The sequence below is a fragment of the Amborella trichopoda genome, chromosome 12, assembly GCF_054954075.1.
Source record: "Amborella trichopoda isolate Santa Cruz 75 chromosome 12, AtrichopodaSantaCruz75HAP2 v2.0, whole genome shotgun sequence".
In the NCBI taxonomy this organism is placed as follows: Eukaryota; Viridiplantae; Streptophyta; class Magnoliopsida; order Amborellales; family Amborellaceae; genus Amborella; species Amborella trichopoda.
The window spans coordinates 30,163,563-30,177,083 of NC_142347.1; the positions used below are offsets into that span (position 1 = coordinate 30,163,563).

Below are 13,521 nucleotides of genomic sequence, written 5' to 3' on the forward strand. Positions count from 1 at the left end.
CTTCTTTCCAATTTTGTGTGGCTTGTGTATTCAGCCACCTTCGTGATTGAAAAATAAGGAAAGTGTCATGAAGAGGATTTGATTGATTTCAAATAAGCATGTGTAGAGATTGATTGAAATTTTATTTGTAAAACTGTAGTATTTTCTTTATACATTATTTGAGGGGAATAGAGTTGCGGTAACGAGAGATAATAATTCCACCTCATTTCTTTTACTCATGATGGCTGATCTAAGGAATGAATGGTTGAGATCTCCACCCCACAAGTCTCCATGTTCAAAGGTCAAGATTGAGTCTCATAATGATATCAAAACTCTAGATCCAAAAACCCTAGCCTCTATTTTATATATACTTTCTATGGGGGCCTATTCTTTACATCCCTTGACTTAGCCTCTCTCTTTAAACTCTAAGGGCAAGTATGCCCTGCTCTCTCTCTCTAAACTCTAAGGGCATGTATGCTCTGTTCTCTCTCTCTCTCTCTCATTAGTTAGGGTTTAAGTTTGTAGAACCTAGAAACCTTGAGAGGGGATACGCCCAGGCCACAAGGGTGGGACGCCCCCAAACCTAAGTGCTCCTCCGTTTGCTTATGTGCAGCCCTATCCCATGTCATACTCTCAAGAGGTTTTTCATAGGCTTCCCTAGTTATGAGAGGCTCGATAGAGATCCTGTGCGTCATTGGTAGAGGAGATCCGATGCGGGGTATACGAAGTCCTTGGAGGTAATCTGAGGCAAGGTATGCGGTATTGTCTTATTTCTTGCTTTCTTGAATTTATTCAAAGTGTTGTGTAATTATTAGATTTATGTTTTGAATGTATTTGTTTTGATGGCAAGCGAGAGGCCTTGGCATTCTTTGTGGTTTTATTGATTTATATATTGTATTTGGATACTTGCAAGTGATCTGGATGGTAAAATAAAGAAAAAATAAAAATTTTAGTCGGTAGTTACTTACCTAGGTCACATAGTCCTACTTTCAGCACCAACTGAGAGAGGTAGAGGACACGCCCACCCCTAATCTTGGTTCTAAGGGAGGTGCCCTCTTGGCATGGCCCAAGTGAAAAATGATTCTTTCTGGAACCCTAGTTGTACCTTTGCTCTTAGCGCCATAAATTTCAAATAAGGGTGTCTGAAATGTGCTTCCCATGTTTAGATTAGAGGATTCAGCAGGATCTAGAATTTCAAGTGTGCTATCTTCAGGTGATCAAATGTGGGGTATGCTAAGCCATAAGGGGGTAACCTTAAGGGAAAGTCAGTAAGTCTTCCCTCTGTTATTTAATCTTATTTTGTGCTGTTCCTGTCTTATTTTACTTCCTAAAGTTGTTAGTTTGTAATTCAATTTCAATAAGTTTTATTTGGCAATAAATTTTAAAGATCCTAGATTAGTATGTTTAATTTCTGCATTATTTTCTGGCCCTTGTAAGTTAACTTTCCAGCAATTAATAAAGAAAACAAAGAAAATTTTGAATTTGTCATCTGGAGTTCTACATTGCCACACCCTTCATTAATATGTAGAAAATATAACAACATATATGTCAATTCTCTATGTATTTACTTTTGGAAGTTCTTGATTATTTTATCCCAACCTAATTTACTGAAAGGGGATGTCCAACTAATATCGTTGTTGAGGTTGCCCCTGGCATCATGTTTATCCATTTATGTTGATTCATTTTCTTAAAACTCAGTCTCAAAGAATATCCACATCTATGGGAAACTTCATTTTGTGCTAATTATTGAGAATAAGGGACCATATAGATCCTTTAAGTTATTTTTTTTTTTAATTGGAATGTTAGTTCTTCTTCCCAATTTGGTTCTCTCTCAGTCTAATTGTTTCTAGCTCTTCTGCTTACTGGTTTCCATTTTTGTTCAAACCCAATTCCTGAATTGTATTCTATCGCCGCAATCATTCCAGCTACAACTTACAAATTAGAACTCAAAACAGCATGGTTCATCCATCCACTCTGACAAACTATTGAAATCTATAGTGAAAACATTGAGATAACTCGTGTATTCTTGACCATCCAATTTGACCTTGTATGCGGTTTATTGCAGACCAAAGAGCTTAGTTTCAGCATTATTTCTCCTTTTCCTAGTTAATAAGCAATCGCATATTTTGAATTAATCTCTAGAGTCTTATTTTTTATTCAAGGATAGAGAACATTGAAAACCTGAAGAAAATTCAACCCACTAGTCATCACTAGGTCGATCCAATCATCAGTTTCTAGGGGGCCAACAAACACATTTCGTATTCTAACTTCTTACTCTTGGACTTATGCTCACTGACATCAGATTGAACTAAGAGCTCAGCAATGATATACTCTTAATTCTTGACAATTCACTTCTACTCAACTGGCATAAATGAATTATTGACGTACTTTCTTGTTGGCAACAGTTAGTGATGCGACTAATCAATTGGACATTCATTCAAACCCAATCAGTATCGATGCAAGTCAATTTCATGGCTCTCTACATCAAGGAAAAGATCAGACAGACTCAAATTGTTGGACTGAACCTGGTGGTGAAGGATTTATGATAAGGGGGAAAACATACTTAACAGATTTCTCCAAGGTAATCTATTATTATGCCTCTGATTCCCAATGGACATCCAAAACCTCCTATTTATTGAGATTTGTGCAGTGCTGTCCTTTTCTCTTTTGCTTATATTATGTTGTTTGTATTTTCCTCTGTGTTCTTGTCTAAATTATTTTAAATTTCTTTTGGCATTCAAGTTGAATTTTTGTATCATTGGTTGAATGTATTGAAGGTGACATCTTGATACATACATACATATATATGAGTACATAGGGCTCACATGAGTCAAACTCTAGCTTCAATGTGTTGCTCACGCTTACATTCTATATCTCATAGCTGGAACTCTCAAGCTTAGTTTCATGCTAGGATTTTTTAAGCTTAGTACTTTTTAAGATTACATCACTTTGGACCCTGTCTGGATGCACCAATAAGCCACTGAACGATGCAGAGGAAGACACTTTTTTTCTTTAATTGGCAGCATCATCAGTACGTCTGTTCTTCACTCACAGAGATTGACAGAACACTATATTTATTGATGGCGAGAAAGTTGGAACCAAGCAGCCTGTGCATATAACATGCGTCCAGACCGTAATCTAATCTTCCAGTAGACTTTCATTTGGCGGGATGCTGAGTGCAGGATAAAGGATTTGAGCACCATTTTCCATATCTGGTCAACTTAGTTCTTCCAGATTTTTGTTAGTGATTGCATGGAGAGGATAAGTGACATGGTGATTCATTGCCCTTGCTTTAGAAGGAACCGGCTTGATCCAGAGATTGTGTTAGATTTGTTGTTTGAATCAAGAAATTCTTTCCCATTTAGAGGTCCTAACAATAGATTGTGGAATGGGAACATGTTTTTTCGTTAAATTGTTCCTAAGAACTATCTAGGACGGGGGAGTGGGATTTCTCTTCGGCTTCTTTGATGGTGTGTCCAGTCCATAACTTATGCCACGTCGTGATGATTAGCCATCTCTGATTAGATTCACTCCACAGATCTTCTTCAAAGTTGAGGTTGGTCTTAAGACTACATAAGTGAGAATTTCCAAAGATGAGGTTGGCTCACAAACCAGAGTCTTAAGACTATATATATGATCTTTAACATTTCTTGGAAAGACTGTATGCATCCTATAAGCTGTTGAGAATCATTTTTAGTGCCGTTTGCATGTGCCGAGGTCACATCTGCCCAAGTGTGTCTTGCACACTTTACGAGATCAAGTCTATTTGAGATTCATGGTCGAAATCTTCTCGCTATGGGAAGCATATCTCATGTTACATCAGTTGTGAGGTTCACGATAAGGAGCTAACAACTGTTGAAATCCCAGAAAACCAAGGTGTCACACTAGTTCTTGTGTGCACCAGTCAATCCCTTTGACTCATTTTACATTGGCACTCGGTCTTGCACTAATACTCACTTGTGGAATATGCATCCTGAAGTATGTGTTGAGAAATATCAAAGTTAACATATATTACAAATTCACGATAGTATTAGGAGACCCCGAAAGAGTATTGCAGATTGATCTAATGATTTAAATGACTCAAAGCTGATTTGATAGACCAGGATATATCCTTTGCAGGGCACAATTTATCCTAATAGTTTAATCTATTAAACGATGCTTTCCATTTCTTGATCACCAACAACATTCGATATATAATCCCTTCCATTCTTCAATGACATCCTCTTTCCTTGTGATTTGTAAAATTTGATAAGATGGAATAAAAGGTCAAAGGCATCTCAGTTAAGTGGTTAACTACCTCGTCGTGTTACAGCTAAGTTCCCAAAGATCATTTTCCATATGTTGTGACTTCATTGAATTATATTTGTGGAATAAGAAATTTTGTAAGAGATGAACTATTATCAAATCAGACTAGAGCTAGAAATAAGATGGATATAACTGCAGAACAGAGTAGTCTATTGCAGATGTAGTAGATATGTTTGGATGTGGCCTTTATAGAGCAGGCATCTGGATTTATTTGTTAGTTCACTCCAGCTGTATTTCTGACATAAAACTTGAAATTCTTCTTTTCCATCTCGGTTTTTATCCTAAGCGTAATATGAGGGATTTGTAGTTGATTTGAGGAAAACACTTTTTTCATTAGAGTTAGCATGTTAATAGGATGCATTTGATAGCTTTTACTATGCAGATACTGTTTGTATTAAGTGTTAATTTTCCTGTCTGTCTTTCGTTTGAATACCTTTCCCTAAGGAAGTCTTGAACATACTCTATTTACAGGCTTAGTCATAATCACCTTTTTCTTAACATGCCAGGTTCCAGGAGGAGATCCTGTTTTGAAGCTCTTAGCAGTTGATTGGTTCATGGCTGATAGTAATGTTGAGAAGGTAGCTCTACATCCCAAATGCCTTGTTCAGGTAAATAAACTAATTTTTTCAACTGTGCAATGTCATACTTATTTGAGAAATTCAACTGTTTGTTACTGAATGCTTATAGTGTGGCCGACACATGGTACTCTTAAGGTATCTCATGCAAACTCTCAGGAGTTAACAACGGATGCATAATTATTCATGTGTATGCAGTAATACTTGCAAATACCAGCATGCATGTCATACATAATTACATGCTGGCATATATGAACACCCACATAATTACACATATTTAAGATATTTGTTTCGCCTCTATATTAATTTCGGTGAGCTACTAGAGAAAGACAATACTTTTAGTTCCATGGATTAGAAACAACCAGGTTCTTCATGCATGCAATTGGTAGAATTCTTGATTTAAGATTGTTGTGAATGATCATATTTGGCAATCTCTCTGGTTCTTTCATTTTCTAGTGTTACTATTTACCAACCCCTATATTTTGCCACTGCTTTCCTTTCCTGATTACCAATAATCTACTCTCAATCTTTTCTTTTATTTTTTTGTCTGCCCATTGAGATGCATTATGCAAAACATCACCGGTAAACAAATGAGTGAAAACCACATGGCTCTCTCTTATGAATCTGCTAGGCTGTTGAGTGGTGTAATTTGAGAATGGCTTCACCTATTGTTGCTTACCTCCGTTTGTTAACTCTTTTTAAGTTCCTATGTGAAGATCCTTCATCTTTGAGGAAAGGATAGACCTAGAAGTTTAGAACCAAGATGCTAACATAGGTTACAAGGAAGTTGCAGAACACCATGATAGTCTCCTAAATGAGGGCTCCATGGAGAGAGACAGATCACTAGCTAAATCTATTGGTTTACTACTACAAAAGGTTTGATATATTTGCCTAACATCAAATAATAAGCTTTAGGACATTTGCATGTTGGCCCTTGTTAAAAATTAAACTACTTGTGGAGTGGTTATGAATGCTTCTGCAGTTTAGGGTATCTCTTTTCCTTTTCCTAAACTTTAAGACATTAGATTTCAAGGTTTCATTAAATTACTTATAAAGGGGCATTATTGTAATTTGATCAACATCTACTATAAATAAACAATTAAGAGGTGCTTGGAGGACAATTCAACCTAAGGGAACTTGATCTTCTCCACACCACCTCCCTCCCTCTCTCCCTCCCTCCCTCCCTCCCTCTCTCTCTCTCTCTCTCTCTCTCTCGATATATATATATATATATATATATATATATATATATATATATATATATATATATATATATATATCACGTCATTGTCTTTCTCATGTTTCTCCTCTTCTTCTCATCTCACGTCTGTTTCTTCTGTATCCTTCTTCTTGTGATTTTTTTTTTTTTGTTTCTTGACATGCTATCAAAGCAGAATTGAACCGATCTTCGCATCTTCCACTTCCCTTCAAAAAAAAAGGGAAATCCTAACCCTTTGGTGTTGATCTCATCAAGGAGTACCTAGTTTTCCTTTTTCGTGGGCGCAATGCCAGTGTGGTGACCTGTAAGTGTTGTGAATGTTTGTTTTGCCAAAATTTCCTCTCCTGGATGTTGAAAGCCGTGAGGAATATTTGCTGAAATGTCTCGAAGTGTATGGCTGAAGCTGTAGGAGGCCTGTTAGGATTCATTCGTGAGTTCTAGCAGATAAAGTTTTGTTCATTAATGCATGAGTGATAAGTATTCTCTCCATAAGTGATTGAAAACTTGTTGGTTGTGTTGTCCTTTACCTTGCAACCAGCTGTTGTTTTGTTACTCATTGGATTTATAAGGTCCAATTTAGTGTTTTAGGCTTCTAATAGTGCTCGGCTTAATATATCCTTGTGTGCCCATTTTTCTGTTATTGTCTGACCCTTATGGTTAAAAAAAGTAAGCCTGGAATTTCTACCAAATACCAAAAATCACATGATAGGAATTCCAGCAACTTCTGTGAAATTAAATGGGCCTAATTACCTCTTATGGCCCAGTCTATAAAGGTATTGGAAGGGGTAAGATGTAATTTTTTTACTAAAACATGGGCCAAAAGAGTCAGACAGTGGATATGAATAGTAGTGTAAGGACAACTATCAAAGTAGAACCTGGTTGTGCGACAGTATGGAACTGCATGTGAGGGCTAATGTTATGATATTTGATACTGCTAAGGAATTGCGGGATGATGTTCATGAGATGTACCCTTCTGATAGAAATATCTCTCAAATTTATCAACTCTATGGGAGCATGTTTCCTTTATAGCTAGGTGACAAGAGTCTTAGTGACTATTATAGTACACAGACTTTTGTCAACCCGTATCAAATGATGTGGAGCTCCTAAAGAAGCAAAGGGAAGAATTTAGTGTTGTAAATGAAAGTAGGACAATGTGATCTAGTCAAGTATATACAATTGGATTTTTTCTTTTCTTTCTTTTACTCAAACTAGCTAGAACACACAGGTGTTTAAAATTGCAACTTTGTTCATAAAATATACCCTTATACAATCTAGAATCTTCTCTTGCATATCATTGCAATTATTTACAGTTAAACAAAATACAAAACCTCTTGAGAGCATGACATGGGATGTAAGCAATCTCATAACACAAGCAATAACACAGGTACCATCTAGTCTAGGGCGTGCCACCCTCTAGTGGCTTAGGCATGCCCCCCTTAGGGTTTACTATAGGCTCAAAGCAACTCAAAACCCTAACTAGAAGAGAGAAATGAGAGAGAGAGAGAGAGAGAGAGAGAGAGAGAGAGTGAGTGGGGCATACCTGCCAATGGGATAGAAAAAGAGGCCAATCCAATTTCACAAGTGTAGAGAATACACCCTCTAATGGCATGGGCGTGGCCCTTAAGGTTTACTGTAGTCTCAAGGTAACTCAAAACCGTAACTAGAAGAGAGAAATAAGAGAGAGAGTGGGGCATACCTGCCAATGGGAGAGAGAGAGGCCAATCCAATTTCAGAGTGTAGAGAATACCCTCTTATAGAAAATATATTATAGAGAGGATGCTAAGGTTTTTGGGGTCTAGGGTTTTGTATTATTATGAAACTTAATCTTGACCTAGATCTTGGAGACCTATAGGGTGAAGAGATCTTAGCCTGTCCATTATGATTAAAGGAATGAGCTAGAACTATTACCCCTCAGTTTTCATAACTCTATTCCCCATCAAATATTTATGTAGAGAAAATACTATGTATTTAGTTTTAATCAATCTCTGCACCTTCCTATTTTAAATCATTCAACCTTATTCCATAAACCTTCCTTTTATTTTCTAAACAAGTAGGTGGCTTTCGTCAAAATCCACTCACCAAAAAGAAATAATGGAATATGTGGGGCATCCCACACACAGTGAGCTATGTGGGCCCATCTAATGGGCTCAAATGTGGTGGGCCAAAAGTCCTAGTGGGCCCCCAACCCCAAAAAAAATTTTAGAAAACCAATAAATACTTTTTCTTTCTCTTTGAATTAAATAAATCTAGAAAATTTACTTTAATTAAAAATTCTTTTTCACTAAAATAAAATATCCATAGTGATCTAAAAATTCACTCTAATTATCTAAAATATAATTAAAACATACATAAATATACTTAAGAAGATTTGATGGGAATTGGATCTAAAGAGTTAGGAATATTACAAATGTACTGAGTACTTCATCCCTTCTAGAAACTGCATCTCATTATCATCTTCTCAAACTGACCCAACAGTTCCCATGACCCACAGCCCTTCGCAAGGGTTCATGCTTGGACTACCAAATTCTGCTAACAAATGAAGGAAGCACAATCCTAGCCCATGAATTACAGGTTCCATCCAAGCCCCATTCTAGTACAATACCTCATGGGATGAACTCACATCGAAACCCTTATCGGTTGTGCACCAAGGCCCAGGGCTACGTGTTTATAGACATCAACCTGAACCATAGATCGTCAAAACTCAGGTGAGTCACAGCATCAGTGATACCTCAAAATCCACCCTGGACCATACCACACATTCCATCTAGACTACACTTCCACTGCAGCTATCACATCAATATAGTCATAGTTTTACATGCTCTCATAAGGCCTTTAAATGGCCACATAACTCCAACAATAAAATTCATGTCTGACCTTAGTTTTGAGTACCCTTCCGTTTGTGAGCAGATCATAACTAGCACTAACCTTCCTTCTCTCAACAAAGTGGACTCCTATCTTCAAGGGGTCACTATACCTACTACTCCATTGGCTGTCAGTACTAGTTGTGGATCTTCCTTGACTTCCTCCACGGGCAAGGGTATTGGTACAGGTTATGGTGGTTGTAATAAAGGACATGGTTGGGATTTAGGGGGAGATCGTGGTAAAAGGTTGAGGTAATGGGAAGTGCACCCACTGTGGACGGACCAACCACACGGTTGAAAATGTTGGTATAAGTTTGGTAAGCCCGCTTGGGCCACTTAGGCGGCCTTTGTTTCTGAGAGTGATGATATGCATCTAGTTGGCTCCAGTGATCCGAATCAGGCTCTTAATTCTGCCAATGACTCAGTTTTCCTCTCGCATGAAGATGACTATAAGCAAATCAAGAATAGTCAACAGCAATATACTCATCCCTCTTCTTCCACTGCCACCTTGGCAAATATATGTATTTCTACATTCTTTGTATCTCAGAGGCCATCTCCTGAGGCCACTGATTCAAGAACCTCTAATCATATGACTGGTGAGTCTTACGTGTTTTCAATCAATTAGATTCCACTGCTTCTATTGCATTAGTTGATGGTCCTTTATCGAGTGTGTATGGTAAAGGCATTGTTTGTCCTACTTCACTTTCATTGTCATCTATTCTTTATGTTCCAAAGTTTTCATTTGGCTTGCTATCAGTCAGTAAAGTAACCGAATTTATTTAGTTTTAGCGACTTTCTATCCTTTAAATTGTGTTTTTCAGGATCTAAAGATGAAGAAGATGATTGGTGGTAGTCGTGAGTTTGGTGGACTTTACTATCTCAATCGTAGTTTGGTGTTGCTTTTCATTCCATTGTTTCCCCTCATCAATGGCATTGCAGCTTGGCTATCCATCTATCAATAATGTGCAGTTGTTATTTCCTTCATTAAAGTCTGTATCAACCCTAGAGTGTGAGGCTTGTGAGTTAGGCTAGCATCATAGGATTTATTTTCACCCTAGAGTCGATAAATGAAGGTATAAGTGTTTTACAGTTGTTCATTCAGATGTTGGGGTCCTTATAGAGCTCAGAGTCGACACAAAGTTAGAACTTTAGAGGGATGTTCTAGAAGCTAATAGTTTCAAAATTAGTTGGACTAAGAATCTATGGAATGCATGTTTAGTAATAATAGAAATAGAAATGAGGAAGTAGTTAAGTTTGATGGCCAAGAATTACCTAAAAGAGATTATTTTTGATATCTTAGTTTGATAATCTATGAGAACGGAGGGATTGAGGAAGATGTCGTGCATAGAATGACCTAGGTAGGTAAAGTGGAGATGTGCATCCAGAGTTTTATGTGGTCACCGCATACCAATGAAATTAAAGCGGAAGGTTTATAGGATGGTTGTAAGATATACGATGGTTGTAAGACCAGCCATGCTCTATGAAGCGGAATATTGGGCTGCCAAGAAACAACATATACATGGGATTGGTGTAGCTGAGATGAGGATGTTGAGATGGATGAGTGGCAAGAAAAGAAAGGATAGAATGGCTAACATATAGAGTAAAACGAAAGGATAGATTTAGCTATTCAAATAATGTACATATAGAGTAATGGCTCACACTGCATATGAACTGATGTGACTAAAAACCTTGATGCAGGAAATAATATTCTTTGTTACTGAGCTAATGAAAATGCTCTGTGACATTCAAGCAGCCATACATATCACTAGAGTACCATTTTATTCGAAATAAATGGAAATTTGATTACAACTCCATATGTGAAGTTAAAGGATCAATTGGCTGATATATTCACCAAGGCTCTTGGTCATAACCACAGTCGGCAAATATGTTCTATGTTGGGCATGGGTGATATCTATTCTTGAGCTTGTGGGGGAGTGTTAAATATTAATTTAGTTTATGGTGTGATGAGTGTTTTCTGCAGTGTGGGTATCTTTGTCCTTTCTATAAACATTAGGACATTAGGTTTCTAGGTTTCATTAAATTACTTACAAGGGGCATTATTGTAATTTGAATCAACATTGGTATAGATACATTAAGAGGTTCTTGGGGACAACTCTATTGGGTTTTGTTGCCTTAGGCCTAAAGAGCTTATAAAAATGATAACTTTATAGGGGAATATATACTTCAGTGGGGGTGTGTGTGTTGATTGGACATATGTTGGGTGGTTTATGACCCTGGTTATGTCCAAAACCCTTACCCTTGGGCATGTGGCACCACCGAGAAGGGTTTACAGTGGGTCATCCCTTATTGAGGTCAGAGAGATGCCCATAGATGATGTTTGTAGCCCAGGACAACTGTGTGGTCTCCTGTGTGCAGTTGTAGCCCTGTGATAGCACAACTCAACAGACTTCCGCACGGCATGTATACGTACATTATTTGAAAGCAGCTTGTAGAGGGAAATGTGTACATATGAATGGAGAACCCCCTTTGAATTGTAGTGACAAGTTATCGTCCCACTATTTGTTGTCTAACTTTGACAAATCAGGCATGAGCCCCTGCATTGAGACTGTGGGCCATGGGTCTTTGATGGGTTGGGTGAGAAAACAATAGTGAATTGAGACTGTTGTCCAAATTTGACAAATCAACCATGAGCCCCTGCATTGAGATTGTGGGCATGGATCTTTGTTGGGTTGCTTCCGGAAGTTTAAAAATTTATTTATGCTGTAAAATCTTTCAAAAGGGAACTTTTGTTATTTCTAAAATTTAAAAGGGCTCATGTGGGGCCCAAGATCTAGCCCCACATGTGTGCCACTTATGGGTGGGACGTGGGCCATTGTGGGGACCACTTAATCTCTCTTGGGTGGCACACTCCCTTTCTTTTATTTATGTGACGTTTCTTTTTTTGTTAAAGGTTATTTTCGGGGAATCTTTTTAATGTTAAACGATGTTTTAATTAGGAGTTTGTTTTGACTCTAATTATTTTGACTTCCTAGAGATTTTGGAAAGATATTAGGAAAGTTTTGGATTGGTTATAATTATTTTAATTTAAATATTGACTTGGGTCATATTATAAGGGGATAAGGTTCCCAACAATCCTCCTAAAATCATGGTAGTTGATTTGTGTGATGGGTGGCTCAAATTTGTTCTCTCTCACCCCACAGATTTCCTAAGTTCCTATTCTTCAAGCTGTATCATTGGATAGGCAATACTTGAGGAAGAATTCTTATCCAAATAGGAGAATGAATTCTTTTTATTTAAACACCATTTTGACCCACTCTCTTAATTTTCATATTTCTCTCTCCTCCATGGACCAAGTCTCTCACTCTCTTCATTAAAAACTCGTTTTCACTTTCCCCCTTCCAAAAAGGGTCATGCCATGCAAATTTTGATTTTGATAAGACAAAAGGTGGCACATTGAAATCCTAATTAGGGCTTTGTTGTTTGGAGAAGAAAAAGGGGTATACCGACCTATGGAGGATTCTATGCCGTCAAGTCCAGCCCGAATTTGTTTATAAGGGTTCTTACAAACCCTAGTTAGGTTTCCATGCTATCTAAAACCCTAGAGTAAGAAATATTGCCTATGAAAGCTTCCCATCATTGAAATTTCAGCAAGATGAAAGGGCTCCATTCGTCAGGGAAGCAGATGCGGGGTGTATCAAGCCTTGTGAGGGTAACTCCAGGCATCTTCTAGTAAGTTTTCCTAGTAGATTTTATTATTTTTCAATCATATTTCGTATTTTTTGTTAATTTCAGGAACATTTTTTGTATTTAAAATCACAATGGAACATTAGTTTTTTCTACTGGTTGTTTTTTATTTACTTTGGCAGTAAAAATAAAAATCGTAGGTTGTGTTTAGGGTTTTAAATTTAATTTACAGCAGTGTATAGTGGCCCATATAAGTGGAATTCAGTTATATTGAATAAAAGAAAAAGAAATTTTTTGAATTTAATAACTTAAATTCCACATAGCCACTCCTTTCAAACTCAACCCTAAGGGAACTTGATCTCCTCCATGCCACAACCCTCTCTCTCTCATTTCATTCTCTCTCTCTCTCTCTCTCTTGCTCTTGTTTCTCCTCTTCGTCTCATCGTGCATCTTCCTTTCTTTTCTTTTCTTCTTCTTCTTGTGAACTTTCTTTTTTTAATAACAGCCCCAAATTAAGATTTTCCAGAAGATATGCTCAGTTTGACCAAAATTGCCATTTTTACTCATTTCTGCCTGGTAAAATTTAAAAAGTTTTTCAATTTACATCTATGACATGTTAATCATTAGTTGCATGAGTAGCTTTCTAGGATGTACACAAAAAATGCATTTAGATGTTCAGAAATTGAGCTGCAGGCTCCAAAACTATTGTTGTTGACTTGTTGTTGGAAACTGGACGTAGGCACTGTTGGTTTTGCCATATGAGGTTCTCAGACTTATAATTTCCCATGTTCTAACATTGGCACTATTTCCATGTTAAACTGAAATAAAAATGACTTTTACAATTCTTAAAATCTGGAGTTAATCCCTTTTATGTGAATGGACAAAAAGGCAAATACTGATTGCGTAATGCTGATTGCTGAAGCAATTGTCTGTTCAA

General features: G+C 37.2%; 1 protein-coding gene across 13 annotated transcripts in view; it reads left to right on the forward strand.

The window, feature by feature from the left end:
• The window catches only part of LOC18438527 (ENHANCED DISEASE RESISTANCE protein (DUF1336)), a 112,309-nt gene that overhangs the window by 72,093 nt on the left and 26,695 nt on the right, over nucleotides 1-13,521 (forward strand). For 11 of the 13 annotated variants that reach the window (XR_016046038.1, XM_088853986.1, XM_006848710.4 and 8 more), the window contains 2 exons: nucleotides 2,385-2,560; nucleotides 4,791-4,892. Coding sequence is in view for 10 of the 13 variants with exons in the window: in XM_088853986.1 (XP_088710112.1) it covers nucleotides 2,385-2,560; nucleotides 4,791-4,892 (278 nt within the window). In the remaining 3 variants the exon portion in view is untranslated. Of the gene's footprint in view, nucleotides 1-592; nucleotides 732-2,384; nucleotides 2,561-4,790; nucleotides 4,893-13,521 lie in introns of all 13 variants that reach the window. The other 2 variants (XR_016046037.1, XR_016046039.1) reach the window with 1 other exon arrangement.